Consider the following 27654-nt stretch of genomic DNA (forward strand, 5'->3'; position numbering starts at 1 on the left):
TCTCAAATTTGAAGATTAGTTGCGTCCAAGATCGATAACCAACACGTAGCATATGCATTCTTCTCGCGCCTCTCCATTCTTCCCGTTCTTCACCAGATTTCCTTCCCGTTCTCCATGCTTCGCACGCCATTGGTTGGGAGCACTCCATGCTTTTCTATTTTCTTTATTCACCAAATTACATGGTATCCTAATGTTTATCTTTGGCTGCAGACAGGAGCAGAGTATGACATGACTCTCAGGAGAGCGGGCCTTCTGGATCTTGAATATGGACTACCAGTTTAAGTTAGGGACACGATTCTCAAGGAGAACGGGCCGTTCTGCAGGGAGAACGGGCCGTTCTCCTTGCAGAACGGCCCATTCCAGCATAATTTTTTTATAGGTTTTTTCAACTTTTTACGTCGGTGTTTGCCAATCTCCGACGTAAATTTACGTCAGTCCAGAACGCTGACGTAAATTTACATCTCCCACTTTTACGTCGAAAGCTTTTCTGACGTAAAAAACTTAAAATAGCTGACGTAAAAAGCCTCTTTTACACTTGTGAATAAAACTAGAGATCGACAAAAAAACAGTGCTTTTATAGGAAAAAAATGTGTACACCCCAAATTAAAAAGTATCTATTTCCTTTATATATATAATTGAAATTAATAATGAAAATATTTTTAAATATATTAATTTATTATTCCTTAATTAGTAAGCTAATGATAGTGAGTTTCATCCTCAACCCTAAACCCAAAACACGACATTTGGAGTTTTAACAAATTAGTGATTACTACTACTACAAGATCTATCATCTACATTGGTTCAAATAAGTAATCTACATCGGTTCGAAAACCGATGTAGAATTGGGAGATGTAGAAACACATTTTCTTCTACATCGGTTTTCAAAATCGATGTAGATTTGTGCAAAATCTACATCAGTTGTCAGACAAACCGATGTAGATTTCTGTACAAATCTACATCGGTTATAAGAAAACCGATGTAGATTTTGCACACCAATCTACATCGGTTTCCAGTATAACTGATGTAGATTTGTGCACAAATCTACATCGGTTCTGTTTACAACCGATGTAGATTGTAGTTTAAAAAAAATTATTTATTTTTTATTTTTTCTGGTTACCTGTAATAAACATATATATATATATATATATATATATATATATATATATATCAAACACACAAGAATGACATATAATCATGATAACCTACAAACAAAACTATATGTTAAAATACTTGAAAATTCAGTAATCAAGTTTGTTTGTTAATCAAGCAGATTTCATGAAATATAAAACACCCCTGATTGACAAGTTTTGAGCCTAAGTATAAAATAAACAAAACAGAAGTAGTTTCACTTTCATTTTCTGTGAATAAAACAAGGCACACCAAATACTTGCCCAACAATACAACACTTGTTTCAAAGTATATTGGAGACCAAAATCCAGTAAAGGCACCATCCAGAAGAGCACAAACAGAATATATATAGGATGTTGTAGTTCCCAAAGCAAGGAAGACATCCATGTTTATTGAACCATTTCTAAGTGCTCTGCCAGCTGCTATATAGAAGCATTTCCCAGAATAAAATCATTACAAAATAATGAAAACATTGAAACCAAGAGCCAAAATGAAAATATTGAACCAAGGGCCAAAACAAAAACAACGGCTCTGAACAGACTCTCAAAAGTCATTCATAGTACAATTTCTAAATCTAATTGAGTGACTATGTGTTCTTTGATGATTTCACCCTTGTCTGGAGGCCTATGTTTAAATGTTTCATTTGAATTCCACTTGCTTCTGACATTCTGCCTATTGCTTCTGTGGTTGATGCTGGTAAGAGAAATTCATTTTCAAAAAATTAATGCTTGGTAAAAGATAGGTCCTGCTTAGTTCATATTTTGCTTATGAAATACATGTAAAGAAAATTAAAAAAGAAAATGTTCCCTCACCAATTTTATTGTTGCCAGTATTGGTTTGTCCATGCATATTTTTACTGATCCTGTATTTCTGCTATCAAAGATAAATTAATAACTAATCACATAAAATATATATGCAAAAATAAGACAATACAAATCATTTCAACAGTCTTTGCCCTATGAGTGCCAATCTGTTATAAAAGGTAATTAGTTTACCAGTTACAACTGAATAGTGAGACCAGTTACAACAGAATAGTGAGCAGGTTCTATTTTATAATAAACTGATTCTTTGGCTAAGTTTAAAAAGATTGATTTTGTTTTCATGTCTTGAAAGGAACATAAAAATTCCAAATCAAGTAACCAACTATTTACAAGTAACTAGTACCATCATGTGTCTTGGTGTTCACCTTCACTACTTGAATTGCAATCTGTACATAACATTATCATAATTAAACTGAAAATTTAAATAAATAATATGCCCAAAATTAAATACATGTTATATTAATTATATTGGTCATTCATTGAAATAACATGTTACTTGAAGATTTTTCTAAAACAGAACAAGAATTGTAAGTTCTATCACACTAGGCAAAGTGAATATAGATTCAAGCAGCAGATGATTTATAAACTACATGAAGATTATTAAGATCAGTTTAGCTTTAGCATTATTCTATTAGAAACCATAGCTAACCCTTGTGCCCATAAATTAAAAACTTGTGTTGAATAGTATAAGCATAAATTTCTGTTGCATTGTGTATGGCAAACACAACACTGGACTAGGTAGCCAGTGGCAAAACAGTGATAGATACTGGAAGAACAAAATGGCAAGCAGCCATTGGAAACAGAAGATGAATCACAGTAAAAGAGATAATTAATTTAAAGGAAGAATCATGTGGATTTTAGAGAACTCGGAACTGGAGGAATGATAGGATAGATCATAGAGGATGTACTGTTTTGATATCACGTTGAAATTATAGGGTTTTAGATATAGGAGGAAATGGAGATAAATGAGACTGAACAATTACATTTTAATTAGTCTATATTTTTTTTTCTTAGATGTTGACTTGATATGATCTAATGTATTACAATGTGATACAAAACATAAATCACTAACCTTCCCTTATATTAATTGATGGAAGACTTGTTGAGAAACCCGGATTGATGTGAGTTCCCTTCAAGCTCCTCCCTAGACCTTAAACTCCTTGATTCTTCCTATGCTTGGTTAAGGCTTCCTATGGAGGAGGAAGCCTTAAGGCCACCACGGTTGGTGGAGAAACTCTCCCAAGAGGCGCCACTCCTTGAAGAAGAGATAAGCCCCTTCAATTCTCACCACACTCTTCTATGGAAGGGATAAGAGAATTGGATGCACTCAAAGAGGTTTAGGGACTTTTGGAAGAGAGAAATCTGAACTCAACTCAGAAAATACAATCTCTAATTCATCAAAAGTGTTTTACAATGAAGGAAAAACGAAAATATAGGAGTAGGAAGCTTGGAGAGCAAGCTAGTCTTAACCATGGTTCACTAGGAACCATGGTAAGGTCTAGCTAACCATCCATGGTCTAGAGGCTTGGAGTGCAAGCTACTCACTTAGCTTGCTTGGTAAGCAAGCTAAGGAGAAGCTTGTGCTTCAAGCCTCCAAGCTTGAGAAGAACCAAGCAATTTGGCCAAGTGTGAACACAATTGTGAACACAAGTGTGAACACATCTAGGTGGGCGGCCTTTTGGACTTATTTTACTCCAATCACGTTTGAAAATGGTTAATTTAGTTTAGTTAGGTTCATTCAATGTGAATGGAACCTAGCTAAATCAAATCTATGAAAAATTAGGAGTAAAATGAGTCCAATATGTAAATTTTAGCCTAGGACCACCTTTGGCTAAATTGCTAGGAGCACTCTCTAGCTTACTAAGGACACTCTCTATTTTGCTAATGCCACTCCTACTAGAAAAACTAAGAAAATAATGTATTTCTAGGTTAGGTTAAATGGAGTCAAAGTGTCCAAGTAACCTACCCTAGAAACAATATACAATAGCTACTAAAAAGGAAATAAAGTGCCTCACAAATACAAAGGCAAAAATACACTTATACAAGTATCTACTATATACAAGGTACAAGAAAACAACTATACAAGTATGTACAATGGAAACTTATGAGACTAATAAGAGGAACTATAATCAATGCTCATGATGAGCAAAGGTCTTTGAAGCACCTCCTCTTTAGAAGTCTTCTCTAGCTTCCTAACCATGGACCTAGTTAAAGGCCCAATGGTCTTCATGGGTGAGCCTCCTTGGATCAACCTTCACCTTTCTTGGTCTTACCTCTTCCAAATGGATCCTTGGGGATTAGATTTCCATCATACCCCCCCCCCCCTTCGAAAGGATTTGTCCTCAAATCCCGTGGTCCTTCCACAAGGATAGCATCACCTACAAAAATAAGAAGCAAAGCATTAGTAATAAAATATGCATATAATACATGTGGAAAGTGCACCCTATGAGGAATCCCTTCTATAGTACTACCAAGGGTTCTTAGACTTGGATGGATGGGTTCTCTAAGCATAAGAATAAGATCCTCACTATAGTGTAGTCTAAGTGTAAAACTAAATCCAAAAGATGTTAAAGTACTAAAACTATAAGAAACTAATGAAGTAGTCCTATATACTAAGATATCTTGCCTAAAGTACCCTATGTGGTAACCTAGGCTTCTACAAGAAAACAAAGTGAATATAATAAGGAAACTACCTAGACAACCCTTGATCATATTATATGTTAGATACATCATGGAAAAGGGTGTAAAGAGTTTAGAAAAGTCATAGAATCTAATTTGGTCTTGAAGGGAAGTAGTAAAGTTAGGTTCAAAGAAGTTTGAACTTCCCTTAAGATCAAAAATAGAAAATAAAACACCATGAGATGTATCTAATAAATAATATAAATCAAAGGTCGGGTGCTTTATTAGAACAACTAAAGAAAGAGAAGTCCTAAATAGACAATGGCTGTCTACTTTGGGCACCACCAAAGTAGTAGCATAAGAAGTAGAACTAGGTGAAGTTCACTTCTTTTTCACAAGACTAAGAACTTGAGATCCTTTATTTTCAAAAATATTTAGGTTGTGGATCTTAAGCTCTAAGGTTGTGGCAGCAGTAGAAAAAGAGCTAAAATCTTTATGAAGAAGAAAAGTCTTTTTGCAATCATTTTGAATTAAAAAGTGACTTTCCTTTTGCATAATATTTTTGGAGGAGACACTATCCTCCTTACTCTTTTCCAAGAGTAGTGTCTTTTTAGTTTTAAGAAGGTGAAGAGGTTGTTTAACTAGAAGACATTTCTTGATAGAATGTTTTATTAAAAATTGACTTCTAGGAACAACTTCCTTGGAGGAGACACGACCCCCCAACTCTAGAACCTTCTTTTTCTCCTCTTTTATTTTTTTTGATTTCATAAATACTTGATCATCCAACACTTGTGAAGGTGTAAGAGGATTCAAGGTGTGTTTCTTGCCTAGATGGACTAGGCAGATTTTATTGGTGACACCATCATGAATGGCTTTTCTATCATGTTGCCATGGTCTCCCAAGTAAAATGTGGCTTGCTTCCATTGGAATGATATCACATAAAACTTCATCTTTGTATTTTCCAATGGAAAAAGGCACATTTACTTGATCCTTAACTTCTATAGGTCCATCCTCATTAAGCCATTGAAGTTTATAAGATTTAGGATGGGCTATAGTAGTTAAGTGAAGTTTATCAACCAACCTTTGACTTACAAAATTGTTACAAGACCCACTATTAACAATGAGAGAACATGTTTTCTTGAAAATTTTACATCTAGAATGAAAAAGGTTCTCTCTTTGTGATTGATCTTGTTCTTTTAATTGGTTGGTTAATAACCTTTGGGCAATTAATAGATCACCCTCACATGGTGCTTCCTCACTAGAACTAAGAATTTCGTCTTCTTCATTTGAGGAGGATGAAGAAGATGAAGTGCTCTCTTTACTTAGGATTTCATTACCCCTAATGATCATGGTTTTCTTTGTGGGGCATTGGGAAGCTATGTGTCCCTTCCCTAAGCACTTAATGGAACTAGTACTAGGCTCATCGGAAGGTTTTTGTTTTTCTTTTTCTTTTTCTAGTGGTCTATCCTTTGAATAGGAGGAATGACCCTCCTTCTTGAAGTCCTTCCTAGGGTATGAGGTAGATTCCTTCCTAAGGCTAGGATTTCTCCTAAGTTGTTGTTCTACCCTCACACAAAGTTGAACTAATTCATTAAGGTCTTTATAGGGTAGTAGTTCAACCTTGTCCCTAATCTCTAGGTTTAGACCATTTTGAAACCTAGCAATGGTGGTCCTCTCTTCTTCCCTAATTCCAGCCCTTAGCATAAGCAACTCCATATTTTGCCTATATTCCTCCACACTAAGGTTTCTTTGTTGGAGTCTTTGGAGCTTGTCCATTAACTCCCTCTCAAAATAAGGAGGAATGTGCCTTCTCCTTAAGGCACTCCTAAGTTCATTCCAATATTTAATGGAGGGCTCTCTCATAATTTGTTTTTCTCTCATTAGGGAAGTCCACCAATGCATGGCACTCCCTTGAAAACTAAGGGTGGCCATAGGAACTCTTTTCTCTTCACTTACATTGTGGCAAGTGAAGAGTTGTTCAACCTTCATCTCCCAATCCAAGTAATCATCAATATTGTCTTTTCCATGAAAGGGAGGAAGGTCAAACCTAGGTTCTCTAAGAGATGTTGTTTCATGCCTAGGCCTATGATGCCTAGGGGGTCTTTGATAGTAGCCATCATCATGGTGACTACTATGAAACCCTTCACTTGTTGATGAGTGAGTGTGTGTTTGATGGCTTTTGGGTCGAGATGACCCTTCATCATGTGAGTTTCTATGAGACCTAGAGGGCCCCTCATCATTATGTCTTTTGGGCCTAGAAGGTCCATGACCCTCATTGCCATGGGGTTTGCTAGTCTCACCCACCACAAGCTTGTTTAACAACTCTCTTATGGTTTCATTATTTTTTTTCATTTTCTATCTCTTTTTTCCTAATATAATCCCTAAGTTCTCTAAGTTCATCTTTAGTGCTTTTATGAGTCCTAGGAGAATGATGACCATGCACACTACTCTCATGAGAATGATCACTCATTTTTGCAAGTTAAAAGGTTTTCACAAGTCTTAAAGAATTTTGCAAAGTGAGTGATAAGGATTTTCACAAAGAGTTTTTCTTTTTGGGTGTAATACTAAGTACTTGGAGGTCTAAGTATACAAGTTGCACTATCAAGGGAAGTGAGCTACAAGGAGCCACTTAATAACCAAGCCTTTTCAAGTGGAAATTACTAAACCCCCTTATTCTTTTCTTACAAAACAAATTTTCACACAAGTAAGCAAAGTAGTTGTGTGTGTGCACGGAACCCCTAATAGGCAATGGAAGCCTTCTAAACGAACTTAGAAGCTAAGCAAGTATATGGAAAGAAAGTAAAGCATATACTAGTCGTAGGGTCCTAATGTGGAAGTCCAAGTGGAACTTGAAGCTTTTTGGGACACTTCCACAAGCTACAAACGAAGTATGAAAGCTAGTAAATCTAGGCGTGTCCTAGTGGAAGCCCAAATGGCACTTAAAGCCTTTGGGGACCCTTCCACATGTACTAACCGAGTCTAAGAGTCTTTATTTAGAACTATTTAGGAAGTGGTGGGACTTAAACAATGTTCCAAACAACCACTCCTAAATGTAGGTTTGTATACAATAGCAAAAATTAAACAAAACTAACCCAAGTAGGGTTAAAGAGTTACAAGATAAAGGAAACAATCTAAAACAAGTCTTCTTGAAGAATTTTCCACCAAGGGCAGCTAGGACAGGTTTGGAACAGCCTTGAAGTCAAGGAGAAGCTTCCCAAATTGGTCTCCACCAAGCCTTCACCAAGTTAGCCAAATCCGTCACTAATGGCTTCAAATCCGTCACTAGTTTTGTTTCTAAATCCGTCTCTAATTTGTGACCTAAAATGAAAACAAGTCTTGGCTGCAAAACAACAAAAAAATTAGCCTATCCAAAGGTGTTTCACTCAGGTTGGGTGTACCTCAATCTCCTTCAAGTATAAACTCCTTTGAGATGATCCAATATGTCTCAATTAAGCCTTCCTTCCAAGTGTGATGGCTTGAAGAAAAATTATGTCTCACAAGGAATAGCAACCAAACAAGAGAGAATAGAGGCCAATGAATGAAAACTGAAAAGCACAATTTAGAAAAGGCTATACTCTAATAGGAATTAGTGTGACAAAACAAAGAGAGCCAAGAAGACACAAAGCAACAAATAAAGGCAATTTTCAAAGGCTAGCACACAAAGGATTAAACCTAAGAATGGCACTAGAATGGATCACAAAAATTAAAACAAAAATTTGTGCAATGTTTTGATGGTTTTAAATTCTTTTTCCAGCCACTGGACAGCAAGCAAACCTCAAGAAAATTTCACACAAAAATTCAAGGCCAAGTGCTACTAGTGATGTTTTGATTCACTTTGATTTTTCTAGGTTTTTCTCTTTTGTTTTCTTTTCTTTTTCTTGTATTTTGTCTCTTTTTCTTTTCTTTTCTTTGGAACACAGAATATTAGCACTTAAAACAGAGGCCAAACAATTTAATAAGAGGTTTCCAAGTGGTGGAGAAAAGAAGAGCAAGAAGTGTAAGCAATGTAAGTGTACTAGTCAAAATTTTCACACAAAATTGTTACTAGTTTTAGTACTAGTTTTTTTTTTTTTTTGTACACTTTAATTTTCGGTTTGAATACACTTCTAACTCTATTTTGTTTTTTAAAACAAGCACAAGACACACAAGGAATTGCTGGTCACAAATTGCCAAGAAACAAATAGCAATTGAATTTCACAAAAATTTGACTCTAGAACATGTTAGGTCTAACAACATGCATTGGAATCAATTTATGAGCACTCTAAGAATATTAATGTTTAACCAGCAATGACACTATATTAGAACAGAGATTAACACATTAAGATTCAAAAAGAAAAAGGCACAACAAGGATTTAATGACAAGAAAAACAACTACACATGACTCTAAGACAAAACTAGTGGATTAAGAAATGCAAAAAGCTTGTATTCTTGTTTCTTTTTTAGGAGTTTCTTTTGACCGAATTATTTAGGAGTCCAAAAAAAGGAAGATAAAAGCAGTCCTAAAACAATTAAAAAGACATACAAAGAATACCTAAGGCACACACAAGGATTGGTTCACAAGAATTTAGAAGAAGAACCAAAAACAAGCAAGACAAAGTGAGTGTGTTCTATAGATTTATATATGTGACACAAGAACCACTCAAGGCACACAAACACAAGACTCAAAAAGGAAATACACGTGAGAACAGTTTAGACACATATTAGGATGATATGAACCGAACAAAACAAGACAAAGAAGCTTAGGAAAGAATTTACCAAGGAGACCTAGCTCTTGATACCAAATGATGGAAGACTTGTTGAGAAACCCGGATTGATGTGAGTTCCCTTCAAGCTCCTCCCTAGACCTTGAACTCCTTGATTCTTCCTATGCTTGGTTAAGGCTTCCTATGGAGGAGGAAGCCTTAAGGCCACCATGGTTGGTGGAGAAACTCTCCCAAGAGGCGCCACTCCTTGAAGAAGAGATAAGCCCCTTCAATTCTCACCACACTCTTCTATGGAAGGGATAAGAGAATTGGATGCACTCAAAGAGGTTTAGGGACTTTTGGAAGAGAGAAATCTGAACTCAACTCAGAAAATACAATCTCTAATTCATCAAAAGTGTTTTACAATGAAGGAAAAACGAAAATATAGGAGTAGGAAGCTTGGAGAGCAAGCTAGTCTTAACCATGGTTCACTAGGAACCATGGTAAGGTCTAGCTAACCATCCATGGTCTAGAGGCTTGGAGTGCAAGCTACTCACTTAGCTTGCTTGGTAAGCAAGCTAAGGAGAAGCTTGTGCTTCAAGCTTCCAAGCTTGAGAAGAACCAAGCAATTTGGCCAAGTGTGAACACAATTGTGAACACAAGTGTGAACACATCTAGGTGGGCGGCCTTTTGGACTTATTTTACTCCAATCACGTTTGAAAATGGTTAATTTAGTTTAGTTAGGTTCATTCAATGTGAATGGAACCTAGCTAAATCAAATCTATGAAAAATTAGGAGTAAAATGAGTCCAATATGTAAATTTTAGCCTAGGACCACCTTTGGCTAAATTGCTAGGAGCACTCTCTAGCTTACTAAGGACACTCTCTATTTTGCTAATGCCACTCCTACTAGAAAAACTAAGAAAATAATGTATTTCTAGGTTAGGTTAAATGGAGTCAAAGTGTCCAAGTAACCTACCCTAGAAACAATATACAATAGCTACTAAAAAGGAAATAAAGTGTCTCACAAATACAAAGGCAAAAATACACCTATACAAGTATCTACTATATACAAGGTACAAGAAAACAACTATACAAGTATGTACAATGGAAACTTAAGAGACTAATAAGAGGAATTATAATCAATGCTCATGATGAGCAAAGGTCTTTGAAGCACCTCCTCTTTAGAAGTCTTCTCTAGCTTCCTAACCATGGACCTAGTTAAAGGCCCAATGGTCTTCATGGGTGAGCCTCCTTGAATCAACCTTCACCTTTCTTGGTCTTACCTCTTCCAAATGGATCCTTGAGGATTAGATTTCCATCATTAATACTAGATCATAATTTTAACTAAATAAGGAAACAAATCATTAAATATAAGGAAATACAGAAAATAATCTGAAGAGATAATCTTAGATATTGCAAAATAATTCTAAGATATAATCAAGATATTATCGGATGCTCTTAATAATTTATATATTCCAACAAGGTCAATTTAGTAGCCAGTAAATATTAACTTAAAAAGTCATTGCTGTTGCTTAAACCAAAAAGGATTTGAGATTTCCATGAAAATTAGTGAAAGACACTGGTACAATTTTAGAACACTCTCAATGTGTGTAGAAATATAACAATCATGCGAAGTGTGTGCTTCTAAAAACATAATGTCTATCAGTCTTCTGCCATAATCCAAATTGTTTACTCTAAAATTAGCTTCTAAAAACATACCTGAAGAATAAGTTAGCTTCAAAATAACCATTTTCTGATTCACAGCTTTTGTATTGTGTGGATAGACTCACTGTCTGCTCCTCCAAGTTGATTGACTGCTTCTATGAACCGTTCATGAAGATCTAGTGTCCATTTTAGTCTAGGCTTAGCATCAGTTGAAAGAACAAGTCCATGCATCATCATATGCGTCTCAGTAGGGTTATGCATCCTTAAAGCATGCATGTTCTTAGCTTGTTGCTGCTGCGGATAGTACATTATCTATCAAGGTAAAAAAAATGATTTCATTATTCTATATAAATGCACAAGATAATATTAAAAGGGCAACCTAGTGCACAAGACTTGAACCTGTGACCTTAACAAAGCAACAACCTTACTGTTGGGCATTATAGTTTGTGAGACACCTCACCTCACACGTTGCATTTGGAGAAAGCACTTGTCCATTGGAATTGTGTGCATTATACTTTCTGAGACACCTCACCTCACACGTTACAACAACATGGTATGTTATATTTTAGAGTGACAGGAGAGGATGCAGATCCACTTTAGAGAGTTACAGTGGAGGTGGAAGTGGGTCCTCCCTACCACACCCACTACTCACTCGGGTCCCCCCATTCCCGGTGGACAAGAGATTCCAAGCATGAAAGAAACCCAACGCGCACGTTAAAGGGAACCCTGTAATTCTGCAATCACAAGATAAAGCTTAGGCATAACTTGGGGGACCAAAGCATCAACCCAACCCCATCAAAACCTGACTACTAAACAATGTGCAGGCAAAAATCTCACTCAGTTTTATTTCATTATTGCCTCTTACTGTTTTCCTTCCAAATTTTCATGTCTGCACATCAAATTACCTTATTGCCCTCCTTCTAATTTGTCCTTTTCCTTCCACGCCAACACTCACTATTCCCTCCTCATGTAATAGGCATGCTTTTGTCCAAGGGTGCCCAAATAGTTCTATTTCTTTTCTTTATTGTCTCTCTGCACCATGTTTATGCTAAAAAGGAAAAAAAAAAGATCAATGGATTTTTTGTTGGAGTGGCATATTGTGAACTCACACTCACACATCATGCATGCATGTACCACCTATACTTTGTACACAGAAGATGATGGCTATCTTGTGATCCAAAAAGAGAAAATATTATTTCTTGATTGTACAAAGTTTAGACAAAAAGAAAAGAGAAAAATGTGTAATAAAACTAGTGATTTAATGAATAACGACAGGTAAAAATAATGTGATCAAAAGTGTTGTAAGGAAAATGTTGTATGTTTACTATAATTCAGAATATCCACCAGTGTAGAAGAATTTAGGTAATATGTACAAAAATTTTAGATTTAAATCTTATTGTTGTAGTTGTATAAAAAAAATGTAATTCAGAACCATATTTAGATCATAAGAGGAAAAACATGCTAATGATGTTGCGGTTTATGGTGGCTGAACAGTGAACAGACAATTTTGATGGCAAGAGAAAATGATGTGAGTTTTTTAAACCATAATTCAAATCGTTGACAACCCGGTTAGGTTCTAAATCAAGGGCATAATTCATAAATCATATGATTACTTTAAATGCTGAAGCTTCGCATAAAAATGGATGCCATGAAGGTTGTATATGACTTTAGGATGATTCGCCAGCATTTTGACATGCACGTCATCACTCCTAGAGCCAATTCCAGTGAACCATATTTAAACAAAAAAGACTTGGCCTATTCTAGATACATTAATGTTGAAATATCAACGCTATTGCAATCAATAACAGAAATCATATTTTTAGGACCACCATCAAGTTTAATATATGTGTAGTTATGGAAAATAAATGACTTAATGGTTTCAATTTTTGGCAAACCACCTTCAGAGCCTGTACCTTTTTTAATCTTCCTACTTCCAGCGGCTTGCTTCAGTTGGTTAATTTCTTGGTAGTTCAAATTCTGGCCTGAAAGTTTTGCAGCAACAACGTTCAGAATTTTTGCAAAAAATGCTATGATTACATCAATTGACAATAAACATGGAAATCAAAAGGGCATCTTAATTAATAATAAGATTCAACTACAATTCATTTTGTAGATGGTGGTTCTGTACCTCAGCAATGATATATGACAAATATGCCATCAACATCATAAGTGCAACTTCACGATCAGTAGAAGGCCTGTAAATGAAAGGCACTAAGTCAGGCGAATCGCACAACGTCCACAAGGCATACAAGTCATATTTTTAACTCTATTATATTATTCTATAAATCTCTATAGTTTCAATAACTTTTTAAATAGATCCATACACCAATTCTTGCGAGGTTCTTAAGTTTAAGAACTGGTTCTCATTCAGGCTTATTATTGAGGAGGCTGACATGACTTCCCTTCCCATCACAGGAACTGGTTGTAATACAAGTAACCAGTTCTTAGGATTCAAAAACATTGTGAAATAATATGTGAGACACTGAGACTTATTTCAATTTCTTAGATCATTGTATCATTGAAGAAAAAAGTTGTTAAAGTTCTTAAATCTGATATAGAATGATAAAACCTATCAAAAGTGAGTTGAGAACCTTCACTTTAAATGCACTATTGGAGATGCTACATGGACTAACACATTGGTGTTTTTTTTTTTATTATAAAAATTCTGTATATTATCCAAAACCTCAAAGAAATCGTAACGCTTAGCAACACTTAACAGTTTCAACACTGAAATCTGGTAAAGTCTCAATTGGAAATTCAAGATTTTAGAATTAAAAGAACCATATTTGAGAGATTAGTAAACTAGAACGATCTATGCAATGTCTTAACCTTGTTTATATAATTCAAGTTGCCAGAATTTTCTTGAACAATCACACCATTTTCGTAACTTTGTTCTTAGTTAATTATTAACATATTAAAGTTATCCTAGTTTATCCAAGCTTGCAAATTTGATAGCATTGAAGAAGTATATTATTCTACCAAAATAAAGGATTTCTCACTATGGTTCAATTTTTCCTCCCTGAAGTCTGGTCTAAAAAGTCTTTCAAAGAAGCACATGCAAAATTGAGCAAGTTAAACTTACTAGTATGCCAAGGCCAGTACTAGTGCAGAAGAGGTAAAGGAAAGTCCCCAACAATTTCAAGGCTGTAATAGTATCGATTCAGAACCTTCACCACAAAAAGGACAAGGAAGGCAATAAATGATAATATATTAATTTTGAAATACATATTTGTATATGCACCAAGGTTAGAATATACCTGCAATGTACAAATTGAGTTCGTTGCTGACAATATGGCACCAATGGCTTCACATCTACAGTGCAGGACAATATGGCACCAATGGCTTCACATCTACAGTGCAGGAACAATCAGAATAGAGGGACAAGTGATGAATAGATTAAGGGCATTGAAGTCACAGTAACTGCATTCTGTAACGAGCAAGAATCCTACTAGGGTTTACATCAATAAACCCAAAATTAATTGAAAATAGGGGAACAGAGCAGATGAGACTCACCCAAACCTTAAACGATTTAGGGTTCCTTGCGTGCACAGTTTCAACAATGGCGCTGAAGCTTTTCCAGAAGACGATGATGCTTCTTCGGGGGGAAACGGCTAGCGCTGGTCACCAAACAAACGGAACAAGATAGGGCTTAAGCTTATACGAAAATGGCGGGGCGTGCGCAGTTTTGGTGTTCAAGAAGATGCTTAGTGTTATTCTCATGGAGAAGGGGCGCGAAAGCGTATATGGGCCTCAATAGTACATCGGTTCCTGAGAGAATCGATGTAGATATTTTTCTAATTAATCACAAAAATGCCACCGCGCATTCAAAACGACATCGGTCCCACCCTAAACGATGTAAAACTCTCATCATCTACATCGGTCTCCTTCGTAACCGATGTAGATATCCTTTACATTGTGCTTTTATTTACAATTATGCCACTGCCTGATGGAAGAGCATGGGCTAAAGGCCCAACCACTGGAGCTATGGCCAGGAGGTTACTTGAAGATTTGACTGCTTCAGAGCTTAGTGGGCCCAATGGGCTTGGTGGGTCTAGGGTGCTTCTCACTTGGGCTTTTATTGATTGAACACCATATTATATTGTATATTTCTTAGTATAGGAATTTCAATTGATTTCGGTCTTGTATTTTGACCATAGTTTAGGGTGTAGGCTTTTGGGCTTATTTTTGGGCTTCATGGGCTTTGGGCTTTTGATACCCAATATTAGGCTCATTCTTCTTCTTGTAATTTTTCCTATTCATTGTATTTTCTTGACCATTGTATTTAGGTCATTAGATTAGGGTTTAGGAAGGATGTGTAGTTTAATTGGATTAGGTTAAACTAGGTTTAATTTAAGATGCATTTAAGTTACATTTAGAGTCACATGTTTAACGCCACCTTGGCTGAACATGTGTGACTCTAAATTAACCCTAAATGCATCCTAAATCAAAGCCAAATGCACCTAGCTCTAAGTGTGACCGGTCATTACAAGAGAGCTAAGTTTTGAATTCAAATTTTTGAAATTTGAATTCAAAACTTGGCGCCACTTGTGAGGCTCTCACATTAGGCGCCAAGTGCTTGTTTCCGGATCCAATAAATACCTCCTTCACACCTTGTAAAGACCACTTTGAGTATTCAGAAATTTGAGAGCCATTGGCCGAGTTTCACCATTCAAAGTCTTCTAGTTTTTGACTTCAAAACCCTAGGAGAGTTCTAAACCTTCCTTCTCTTTGAGGTGGGAATCCATTGATGCTTGAGCTTGGATGCTTCCCTCCTATTCCTTGGTTGAGTTCATCCGTGACTTTCATAGCATTCAAGAGTTCTTGAGTTGAAGATTCAAGTCTCCTTTGAAGAAGATCCGGCCTAAGCAAATCCGTGGAGAGGAACCTACTTCACTTCTCCTAGTTTTGCTATCACTGCCTTCGTTTTTTACATCGTTTCTACATAAACCGATGTAGAATTAACGATGTGGAAAAGCCATTTTGTAGTAGTGAAATAAACAATTTTGTATTAAAATTAAAAATTAAACTAAAAGTAAAAGGCATTAAAATTCGTAAAAGGGAAAATATTGGTGCCTAGTGCATGTAATTATTTTATTATGCCATGCAACCGAGGAAAAAATTTATGTGATAGTTTTGGTCGACGAAAGGAAGGATAGGGTTGTGTATGTTTGAGCTATTTGGAGCCACAATCATCAAATGGAAAAGCATATCGCAAAATGGTGGTAGAGGATTCTTAAGGAGGCCATTATTGTTCATGGTGACAGACGACGTTGTTGTTACACCAAGTTCATCTTTGTCATTTCTTGTTTCACCAAATTGGATATTCCTCCTTCTCATTTGGAGGAAAGAGTTATGAATACATTTGCCAAAGAGAGGTTTAGTGAAACTAATTAACCTTTAAATTTCTAATATTTCAATTTTAATGCAACAATTTATTAGGGAAAAACTGATTGGAAGCTAATAAATTGAAGTTTCTTGTTTTGTGGTATGTTACTTTTTTTTTTTCTCTTTGCAGGGAATCGGCCTTTTAAAAGCTTAGCTTCTTTGATATATCCTTTGGAGGAGAACTTTGTTAACTATTAAGCCATTCACTACAAAAAATTATGTAATTAATAGCGGTTATTTTCTGGCGGTTTCAATAAACCGCTAAAAACGGTTGTAGTTCTAGCGGTTATTATAACTGCCACAAAAAATTAAATTTTTAGCGGTTTAAGACCGCCACAATGTTTAAATAACTATATATTGCTCTGCCACCTCTTTATGTCACCACGTAACCAATTTAATTAAAATATTTTTTTATTGTTAAAAGAATAAAATTAAAAGTTAAGAACTTAAATTCAAAACTCTCTCTCTTTCTCGCACTTCAGTGACTTTTGAAGCGCTCCAAATCGGAAACAAAGCTCTTCTTCGCATTTTTGGATCACTTTTTCTTCGATCATCTCTCTCTTCCTTCAGCGTTCGCCCCTACTAACTACAACCCCTTTTCCACGCGAAAATCTCAGTCTAGGGTTCTCACAACTTATAATCCCTCAATCTTTTACTTTTATGCTTTAATCATGATTTTCTTTTTCGTAGTTATAATTATGACTTAAATCAGATTGTTCGATTTTCCTTTTTTCTCTCTTCTCAAGGATTCTGGAACACTTTGTGATCAATGAAAATGGATTTGGTGTTTGGTTACAAGGTAATTTTGTATCTTCTTTGTTGTCTCTCTATTTTTGCGGATGCATAACTCGATTTATTGATAAACGATTGTGGGGATTTTGTTTAATTAAAACCTTGGTCATTGTAGCTTTTACGATTATTACTCGGCAATGCTTAAGTTATAGATAAGATATATAGCCGCACTAGTTTCTGAGCTGGTTCGATAAACTAGCTGAGCTTTTACGATGAGGTGCTGGAAGCTGAGATGGCAGATCTTGGTGATATCAGTTGACCAACAGGACTTCCGGGATGAAACTAATAGGATTGGAAGTCATAGTGAGATACTTGGAACCTCTGAAAGGTTTCACCGTTCCTATTATTATCTTTTATTGTGTTCTCTACATGTGTAGTTCATCACCCGCAACTAACAAAAATATTTTTTTTATAGAAAAGGCAAGTAAAAGAGGAAGCAAACACACCAACAGATTGTTCAAAACAGTATTTTGTTTTCCGCGTGAAGCGACGATGGGATGGCAACAATATCCACGTGTTATCTCCAAAGTCCCTTTCATAGTTTCATTTAATTCATCACAATTTTGTTTCTCTAGAACACACTTATCTTTTTATCTTTTTAATTTTTGTGCTTCTGTAGTCTCAAAGAGGAAGCTCTAAATCATTTGTTTTAATTTCGGGTGTTATTATTATTATTTAGGTTCATCATTGATGGAACACATAAGCCAAAATCAAAGGCATCCCAAATCACAGGTACTGCATTGTTAGAAGAATTGCTAAATGCAACATAATTTCTTGCCTTGAGGTTGTCAATTGTGTCCACATAACTCTGTACACGACGAACCTGTGTACAACGACTTAAATGTGAGCACCTTTCACCATCACTTTGGAACTGCATTACATAACTAAGTGGTGGCAACTAGTTTTGTATCGTCTATTCATTAATAAAGTTTTATTCAGCATCCTATCTGCAAATTGTAGGCAACATAGAAATTTTCAATTTTTGTTGGTTTTTTGAGTTCCAGTGAAAGAATTTTTGGTGGGTTTGAGAGATTTTGATGATTAATTTCTAGGTTGAAAATAATGGGGGTTATAGAGATAGTTACCAATTGTTGAGAGAGAAAGTTGAGTTTTTTTTTATGTTCACGTTCCTGCTACAATACAACACTCCGAAGGAAAGAGGATTTGCATTCTTTATGTTCACGTTCCTGCTACAATGATCCCCTATGTATGTATCTACTATGCTTCTCTACATGTAGTTGTTTTTGATCAACAAAAGGAAAAACTTCTCTATATGTATTTGTTCTTTATACTTAATTTAAGGTATATATATATATATATATATATATATATATATGAGTTCTCTGTTTCATTTTCTTCCTTTTTTCCCAGGTGACCCCAAGTCGATCATTTAATTTAATCTTAACCACAATGAAGTTTAAGGTATATTTTCTCTCCCTTCATTGTTACTTGCCAATATAAGAAGTTGCATTTCTTTTATGGTTGCACTGAATTTGCATCTTGGATGTTGTAATTGGATATGCACTTTTGCTGTTAACGTTGTTTTCTATTTTTTTGTCCGATGTGGCAGAATTGAAGAGATCTTTGTATTGCTTATCCTCTCAATATGGAAGAATATTGGATGTTGTTTCTCTAAAGACTCCCAAGCTTCGAGGTCGGGCATGGGAGTAAAACTTCCGTTTTATGACAAACCTATGGTAATTAAGCTATACTGCTGTTGTTAGTTTCTTTACAGTTATGTTGATAAATCTGTTTCACCAACCTTATATATATGTAGCTAGTTAATTAGAGCTGGCTAGAATTAAATTCTGTTATTATGTAACTTTTTATTTTATGTTATATATTTAAGTCATTTTAATTCTCTGTTATTAATCTAGGAATTTAAACTAGGATCTCACAAAGATACTAGTTTAAATTCCTGTATTGATATGATGATTTTACAGTGAAGGTTTTTAACACTTGGAATTAATTACATTAGTTGCAGTTTTTTGGTTTGTAAGAGCAGTGAAAACGTCTTCTTCGTTATGATATGTATTAGTTGAGCCTTAGGTGAAATTGTAACAAACATTGGTGCGGTGCCTTTTGGCCTCAATCCTCAAACCACTTGATACCTTTTCCAATTTCCCATCACCAATCGTTAGTTAGAGCAGACTATGGATTCGATTCAAGGAACATATTTGTTTAGTACTTTTCAATTATTGAAGCACTTTATAAAATATTTCCTTCATACAAAGTAGTAAAAAAAATTGAATCAAATTATGCGAGATTCACTGATGTCTGGGTGGATTTTATCTTGACTTAGTCAGCAAATTAGGCTGTTGTAGACTTGAGACTGTAGTGAGTCATCTTTTAGCCCACATAATGTGTCTACGATTGTGTGTTCATCTTGTGTTTCCCCTCTTGCTTTGTAACTAGTAAAATGCAAAAGTTTTTAAGTTTTTCAAAATCTTGGATCCTGATTTGCAATCTGGATGGTATTTACAGATTAAAATACATAGGAGCTGTCCAGGGGAACAAGGTAAAGGTTGTGCATTTATGTTGTGCATAAGCTATCCTGCTCTATTGCTACTTTTCCCTAATGCTCTCGTGAAACTGCAGAGTAAGGAACAAGTACCCAAATTAACGCGGCCTGGTTCATCATGGAAAGGAAGAAACCGTAGGTCATAAACATATTGTAATAGTGTCGAATTTTGTCCTGGTGCTTGGTCTGAGCGAGCTTGAGGCTTTCCTTGTATAAAAACCAATGGTCAAGGAGCTGGACATGTTATTGGTAGAAGAAAGTTCAGTTAAATTAAAGCTCATTTTGGATCAAAGAACGCTTGCATACGGTGATAGGATCTATTAAAGTTTTTTGTCTGCTGTTGCTGCATCATCTTTCAATTTTGACAGGACCTTAGTTAATTCATATGGAAGTGAGTCCATCCATATGGAAGTGTCAGCTCAAGGGTCTAAGTCATAATCAATATAAACACTTGAATAATATAAACACTTGAATAATTTAGACAAATGCCAAGTTGTAGGATAGTAATTAATAGTTGTAGCAGTAAGTTAAAATGCCATAATCATTAAGACAATATAAACACTTGAATAAAAGATATAACAATATAAAGCCAGTTCCTATGTAGCAGAGAAAGTTTATAAGAAAATAACAAAATACTATTGACTATTAGTTTGCTGATATCCTTTTTGTTTTTTTGCATTTATTCTAACACTTTTTTTGATGGTTTGTTTTGAGATTCTACAGGCTGATGCTGGGGGTTCTCCTTCACTTGTAGCTCGAGGCCTCTCCCCTGCTTAAGTTACTGTGGGCTCCGAACAAATTCAGATTCAAGTTCCAAATGAAAAGGTCATTATTCATGTTATACGTTAATGAGTATCTCTATCTTATTTTTATTAAAGGTCATTATTCATGTTTTATGTTAATGTATATAACCTCAAGTCACATGGGTTTCTTTTATATAGGTTGGGTTAATCATAGGGAGAGGAGGGGAAACTATTAAAGGCCTGCAGACCAAATCTGGGGCACGCATCCAGGTAGTTGTTATCGTTTGTCTTGAACCTTTTTTCATGTATGGTTCAGATGGGATCTAAACTGGAAAAGGATTATTCTGCTAATATTGAGCTTTATATTGACGATTAAAAATTTAACAATAATGACAATAATTTGATTCATAGAGACGGTTAATTTAGAACTAAATAACTAGTGTTTCCTTATTTCCTCTGCATCTCAAATCATTCTTATGTTAGAATTGACAATAATTCTTATTTTAAATAAAGTATATTTTTGACGGTTTAAAATTGTTAGAAAATGCGAGAAATGGCAATCTAAAACCACTAGAAAATGTAAACAACCAGAAATAATAATAATTTTGTGGAGGTTTAAAAATCAATTAAAATGAATATTGTGGCGGTTTAAAACCGCCAGAAAATGATGAACAAGTCAAACAGAGCTGCAATTTTGTGGCGGTTTCAGACCGCCAGAAACTGTCAAACATGTCAAACCAAAATGCATTTTGTGGCGGTTTCAAACCGCCAGAAAGAGATTGAATTTTCTGGCGCACACAACCAGCGGTTACAAAATATCCGCCACAAACGGTTTTTGGCGACCGTAGATCCGGCGGTTATTAATGATGCCGGTAATGCAATTTGTGGCGGTTTCTAACCGCCAGAAACTACCAAAATAACCGCCACAAATCACACATTTTTTTGTAGTGATTGTTGCAATCATGAGTTGTTACTTTCTTAACTTTCTCTTATTACATGCGACTTTTCTTGCGAATTTTTCATAAAAATTTGCAGGAAACGTTGTTCCTACAAATTTTTCTGCGAAATTTTATTTGCAGGTAATACCTTCGTGGATAATATATTTTTCCGAATTTTAAAATTCGCAGGAAATTTTCCTGCGAAATTTCTTGCGAAAAAAATTCGCAAGAAAGTTTCCTGCAAAAAAAATTTGCAGGAAATTTTCCTGCAAAAAAACATTCGTTGGAAAATTCGCAGGAGATTTTCCTGCAAAAAAAATTCGCAGGAAACTTTCCTGCGAATTTTTTTGCAAGAAGTTCTACAGGAATATTTTTTACGAAAAAATTAAAAAAATACTATAAATTATATATTTTAAGAATTCATCTTTTATTTTCATGCCTCATACATAATCTTTTAAATTCTAAGATTGTAGATTATAATCCTAATACTCAACCATACAATTCAACTTGTAAGGTAAGTGTTGCCCCAACTTATATACTCTTTAATTGTTTTATTTTCAATCGATGTGGGACATGAAGATATTTTAAAATATTAAACTTATGAATTTAAATATTTTTTTTATTTTTCCTGCGAATTAAAATTTGCAGGAAAATTCGTAAGAAAAGTTACCTACAAATTTTTTCTACCATTTAGTAAATATTACTTGCAAATTTATTTTTGCAAGAAAATCTGCAAGAAACAAAATAAAATTCTTACAATATTTTCTGCAAATTTTTACCATGGAAATTTTTTTCCATGATTATTAAAATTGTAGCAAAATTTGTAAGAAATATCTGTAAATTATTTTTTGTAGGAAAATTATCAAAAAATTTCTGCGAATATTTTTTTGCAAGAAAATTTGCAAAAAATTTCTGCGAATATTTTTTTGCAGGAAATTTCGCAAAAACTTTCTACGAATATTTTTTTGCAGGAAAATTTGCAGAAAAGTGACACTTTTCTAGTAGTGGATGATCAAACAGAAACAATGGGAAAGCATCGAGAGTTTAATATTACAACTATTTTTGTTTTCTTTTTGGTATTGGACTACTAGCTGATGCTTGATGTGCATCTTCGATAAAATGTGTAGTTATATATTAGAGGTGTATTGATTGATTGGTTTGCATGACGCTAGCCTCAGCCAATATTGAAGTCATATTGTGCTTTTACTCCATTCTCCACTAGTAATCCGAGTATTTAATTACTTATTTTTCCTAACCTAAGTTTTCTATTTTTTTTTAGTTTTATCTTATGTAGTAGTATAACTAGTATTTGTTTAATGGTAGAAATTACGGTGATGATAATAAAATTAAAATATAATTTTTTTTTTACATATTATCTCACTCTTATAATTCAAATGATTTAGTAGTTTGGTGGCATACTAATAATTTTCGGACTCTAGTTTATGTAAATGTTTTACAAACCTTCTTACGTACTTTCTCTGATTCAAAATATTAAAAAACGTATTTCGTGCAAATTAAGAAAAATTATTTACATCATTTAATTTTATTACTTTTATTTTAAAAAAAATAACTTATTTTAAATAAAATATCAATAAAAGATCATTAAATGATGTAAAAGTAGTTAAATTTATTTATGTTTAAAAATAAAAATATATGTTTTTTATAATAAAAAATAGAGGAACCTTATGTTGGAGAACGCATCAAATCCTCATTGACTATTAGGGCTCAACCATGGCATCCACAGACACATGAATAGTTTGGTCACAATCTCATCTAACCCTTATAATAATAAGAACTCATAAGGTTCATAGGGAGCATGACAAACTTCTCACTTCTGGTTTTGTCCAAACTGCAAGTTGGGAAAGTCACCCTCTCACTTTAACCTTGAAAATATGATAGAAAGAAATGAAATATGTATTATTTAAGATATATAATAATATGCAAGCTCTTCCCAAACACAAACTTGCTAATTGACCAAATTGAGGTCATTTTACAAACTATTTAATTGCATGGAGTTCATTTAAAATTATTATGAAACAACCTTTCTATATGTTAGTCATGTTTGTCTTATATTGTTGATTGTATAGGGTGATTGACTATAGTGGGGCACTTTTAAAAATATTTTATCTAAATGGGGCTGTTTTGTAACTAATTACACCTTTGTGGCAGTTTACAACGGTGTCGCTATGGGCCATAGCGACACCAATGACATGTGGCATTTTTGTAACTCTAGGGAAGCCATGAAAGCCATATTGATAAAGTCGTCACAGCCTATAACAACACAAAATGACTTCAATGAAGTCACTATAGCCTACAGCGCCACAATTTTAATATAAAAAAAATAGTTTTAAAAAAATATTAAGTCAATAATTTAAAAAAAAAAATGAATTTGTAAAAGTGGCGCTATGGCCTATATCGACATTATGTCACTATAGGCCATAGCGCCACCTACTTAAAAATTTAAAAACATAAAAAGAAAAAAAAATATAAAATAAAGAAAAAACAGAAAAGATAAATATATAAATATAAATTTATATGAAATTCATAAAATAAATTAAAATGTGAAAAAAATTAATTTAGTTAATAATTAAAAAAAACATAAAAAATAGTGGCGTTATGGTCTATAGCGAAATTATGTCGCTATAGCCCATAGCGCCACCCAGTTAAAAATTAAAAATGATAAAAAGAAAAAAAAAAAATATATATATATAACATAAAGAAAAAAATAGGAAAGATAAATATATAAATATAAATTTATATGGAAAGATAAATATATAAATATAAATTTATATGAAATTCATAAAATAAATTAAAATATGGAAAAAAATAATTTAGTTAATAATTTTAAAAAAATAAAACGTAAAAAATAGTGGCGCAATGACCTATAGCGACACTGGTGTTAGTTGAAAAAATTGATGACCCCCTAGCCACGTGTCAAATTATCGCGGATTTAACCAATAATAATTTGAAATGTGGCGTTAAATAGTAAAAAAAAAATTTAACCCCTATATAAGGGGATTTTAACCTGCTAGTCCCCATTTCACCCAAGTCTCCTTCACCTCCCAGCATCCGAATCAGAGTACGCTTTTAAAACATAATCACTGGTATAAACAGGATCTATAAACTAGTAGTACTCAATGCTAACAACACCACATGCAGCTATAACATGAGAACATGGATAATGAAATGCTGTAAACTTTCCGATTGACAGTATCGTTCCTTTAAATTTACTACCCATTTCTTCCCTCGTGTTTGTATTATTGGATCAAATGCCTCTTCAACCTCAAATTTTGAAGATTGAATGTCATATCTACAAACTTGGTGGGAACAAGCCTCTTCTTGATTTTTTTGCAAAGCTTCAACCAACTTTGAAACGAAAACTTTTCCAGATGAAACATCGGCTAAAGCACGACTACCACGATTACTAAAATACTCAGTGCACCTGGTATAAGTCGACCGAACTAATGCAATGATAGGCAATCCTTTAAAACCTTGTTAACACATTCAGAAAAATTTGTTGTCCTGTGACCATATCTTTGACCATCAGTATCATATGTCATGCTCCATTTGTCTTTTGATATCCCTCCTATCCACCTTTCAACATCAGGGCTAGATTCACAAAACTTTTGTAAATTGCGATCAAAAATGTGTTTACATGGTGTATACCCTGCATACAAATTATAAATAATGGACAATAAAAATTTTGAAATGATTCAAAAATTTGAAATAACAATACATACCTAACTTCACAAGCTTTTATTTTAGTTTCACATCCTTGAATCGAGTATTAAAAGTACTTGCAATGTGCCTAATGCAGTACTTGTGATATGCATTTGGCGGTCTCTAACCAATTGCCTCATTGTCAATAATGGCCGATTTAATGCTACGATGTCGATCAGATACTAAACATATTCCTTCTTTATTTGTAACATGTAACCGCAAATGAGACAATAACCACGACCACGCAAGTAATGTTTCTCCTTCAATCACAGCAAATGGAAGAGGAAGAATGTTGTTATTACCATCTTGTGTTGTAGCAATGAGCAATGTACCTCGGTACTTGACATATAGATGAGTGCCATCAACTTGTATCAAGGGTTTACAAAAATTAAAGGCATCACAACACGGCTTGAATGTCCAGAATAATATGTGAAATTGACGGTAACCACGATCACAACGATTACCAACAAAAAAACTCATCATGACACAGATCATAAAATGATCCTGGAGCATTTTCTTTCATGTATTGGAGCCATCGAGGTAAATAAGCATACGATTCTTCCCAATCTCCAAAAATGTTAACAATTGCTTTTTGTTTCGCCATCCAAGCCTTTCTATAAGATATTTTAAACCCAATTTGAGATGTTATTCTCTCTTGGATAAGGCTAATCTTGATTGCTGGATCTTGGTTAACCATTCCTACATATTAAATATTAGTAATCAGTAAGATAAATTATTATTAATATAAACTATAAACTTTGCAGAACTTACCTTGTATAAATTATGCAATTAACTCAGAATCTAACTTAACATGATCTTGGGACAAAGACATGTTCAAACACGTATGACGTCTACCCCACTGAGTCACTTTCCACTTATCAGATTTCTTTGACTCAATGGCTCTCATGTACCATCCACATCCATCATGTGCATTTGGACATCTAACAACCCACTTGGTCTTTTTCGACTCAATCACATAAAAACTTTGATGCATTCTCATTGCATTTTGCTTTGCTGCATTTTTTACCGCATCTTTATTCTCAAACTCCAACCCCACATATAAATCTTGGCCAATTGACCAAGTATTACGCAAATCCATCCCTATGATATCTTCTTAATCCGGATGATTCCATTTGATGTTAGTGTAGTGAGGTAAATTACCCCAAAATTGACTTCCTCCTATTTTAATAATAATGACTTTAGTAATTTCAATAAAATCAATTTCAACAATTTATTTTAAACAAATAAAAAATTATTGACAATTTTAATTTTCAGATATTACCTTCAGTAGATGGATAAATTGAAATTGGTTCAACCATTAGACTATTAACAATAACATCTGACTCCACCTCATTATCAGATGGTTCACAATCATCAATTTCATCTTCATTGGATTCATCAATGCTTTCATATGATAATGAAACATGATAGTCTTCACCTGCTTCGTCATCTTCATCTTCGTCTCCGTCTCTTGTGATCAAAGGTGATAGTTCAATTGACAAATTTTCAAATGAAAAAGTTGAAGATTCTTGCATACCTATTTCAGCATATAATTCCATTATTAGCATCACATTCTAGCTCTGAAATGCTTCTATCATGCATTGTATATCATCATCGTCACTCAATTCCAATGAAGAATATATGTTGTTATCATCTTGTGAAACTAAAAATCTGTAACTTACAAATAATATCACTTGATTTGACTTAAGACCAAATTTGTTGTGAATCCTTCTCTTTAATATATCCAAAGTTATACCTCGTTTAATATACATTCCTTTTCTTGGTCGATCAAATGTTACACTTTCAGGACCTTCATACATCTTTCCAATATAAATATAAGCAATAGTTTGATCCATAATATCTGCAAAAAAATAAAAAAAATTTAGTACAAATAACTACAATTTATATTTTAAGAACAATAAAATTTTACTCACAAAAGAACAAAACGTAACTGGTAGGAGGGGTTTTAAAGATTTCAAATGATGATTCAAAATGTGCACAAAACATGACTGTCGGGAGGGGGTATATATACTGTAATAGGTGCTATGGGCCATAGCGACATCATTTTTTATTAATTTTCTAATATAAATTTTATACTTATTTTTCTATATGTTTTTTTTTTCAATTAATTCAAAAAAATCTTTAAAACATGAAAATATATTCAATATGAAACAGTGAAAAAATAATTAATGAAATATATATTATAATTAATTTATATAATATAAGTTAATAATTTTTCTAAAAAAAAAAGACAAAATAAGGTCACTATAGCTTATAGCGACATTGTGTCGCTATAGGCCATAGCGCTACTTTTTTAACTATTTAATACATAAAATAAATTAACTGAACCATAAATATATAAAATAAAATTTATATTAAACAAATATATAAATAAACAAATTTCAGAAATTTAAAATAAAATGTAAATATTTATAAATTAAAAAAAAATGGTGTCACTATGGTTTTTATTTTTTTTTCTTTTTTTTTAATTACATTTTTTTGGCCCAGATTTTTTTAATTATCATATAAATAAATTATTAATACACTTAAACAATAACTTCTTTAAACTACACAATTAATTATTTTTAATTAAATTTATTAAAAAATTCCTAAAAATATATATTTAATTATATTAAAC

The 27654-nt window shown here is 33.8% G+C and overlaps 2 protein-coding genes across 14 annotated transcripts; both read right to left on the minus strand.

Moving 5' to 3' along the window:
• Positions 1-1528: 1528 nt before the first annotated feature.
• LOC109789752 (uncharacterized) lies at positions 1529-14736 on the minus strand. Of its 13 annotated transcripts, XR_014433283.1 has the most exons (11): positions 14431-14701; positions 14175-14267; positions 14000-14084; positions 13046-13112; positions 12831-12899; positions 11823-11965; positions 11378-11651; positions 10972-11229; positions 2293-4238; positions 1941-1998; positions 1530-1821 (listed from the first exon to the last, which is right to left on the minus strand). XR_014433283.1 is itself a non-coding variant. In XM_083072766.1 (9 exons), exon 9 carries the CDS (start codon positions 6918-6920, stop codon positions 4950-4952), a length of 1971 nt encoding a protein of 656 aa, XP_082928892.1. In that variant the 5' UTR covers positions 6921-10579; positions 10972-11229; positions 11378-11651; positions 11823-11965; positions 12831-12899; positions 13046-13112; positions 14000-14084; positions 14175-14267; positions 14431-14730; the 3' UTR covers positions 4270-4949. The 13 variants fall into 13 exon arrangements, 11 of the variants coding, with proteins under 11 accessions (XP_082928892.1, XP_082928896.1, XP_082928889.1 ...); XR_014433282.1 differs by having other exon boundaries at positions 1529-1998; positions 14431-14700; XM_083072766.1 differs by lacking the exons at positions 1530-1821; positions 1941-1998; positions 2293-4238 and adding an exon at positions 4270-10579 and having other exon boundaries at positions 14431-14730.
• A 10021-nt stretch (positions 14737-24757) lies between these two features.
• LOC145957441 (uncharacterized) lies at positions 24758-26016 on the minus strand. Its single transcript, XM_083073698.1, has 4 exons — positions 25872-26016; positions 25485-25715; positions 25145-25381; positions 24758-24963 (listed from the first exon to the last, which is right to left on the minus strand). Exons 1-4 carry the CDS (start codon positions 26014-26016, stop codon positions 24758-24760), a joined length of 819 nt encoding a protein of 272 aa, XP_082929824.1.
• Between the last annotated feature and the right edge of the window lie 1638 nt (positions 26017-27654).

Source organism: Cajanus cajan, chromosome 4 (genome assembly GCF_000230855.2).
Source record: "Cajanus cajan strain Asha chromosome 4, NIPB_CcT2T_4, whole genome shotgun sequence".
NCBI classification, from domain to species: Eukaryota; Viridiplantae; Streptophyta; class Magnoliopsida; order Fabales; family Fabaceae; genus Cajanus; species Cajanus cajan.

What these genes read in the sequence shown, in the direction of transcription:
- LOC109789752 (XM_083072771.1), bottom strand. Translation starts at nt 6,920, where the DNA reads ATGAAAAAAAATAATGAAACCATAAGAGAGTTGTTAAACAAGCTTGTG.
- LOC145957441 (XM_083073698.1), bottom strand. Translation starts at nt 26,016, where the DNA reads ATGAGAATGCATCAAAGTTTTTATGTGATTGAGTCGAAAAAGACCAAG. An exon ending in GTGTCATGATGAGTTTTTTT is followed by an intron (nt 25,382 to 25,484) that starts GTTGGTAATCGT and finishes CCTTGATACAAG; the next exon opens with TTGATGGCACTCATCTATAT. An exon ending in TATTGACAATGAGGCAATTG is followed by an intron (nt 24,964 to 25,144) that starts GTTAGAGACCGC and finishes ATTTGTATGCAG; the next exon opens with GGTATACACCATGTAAACAC.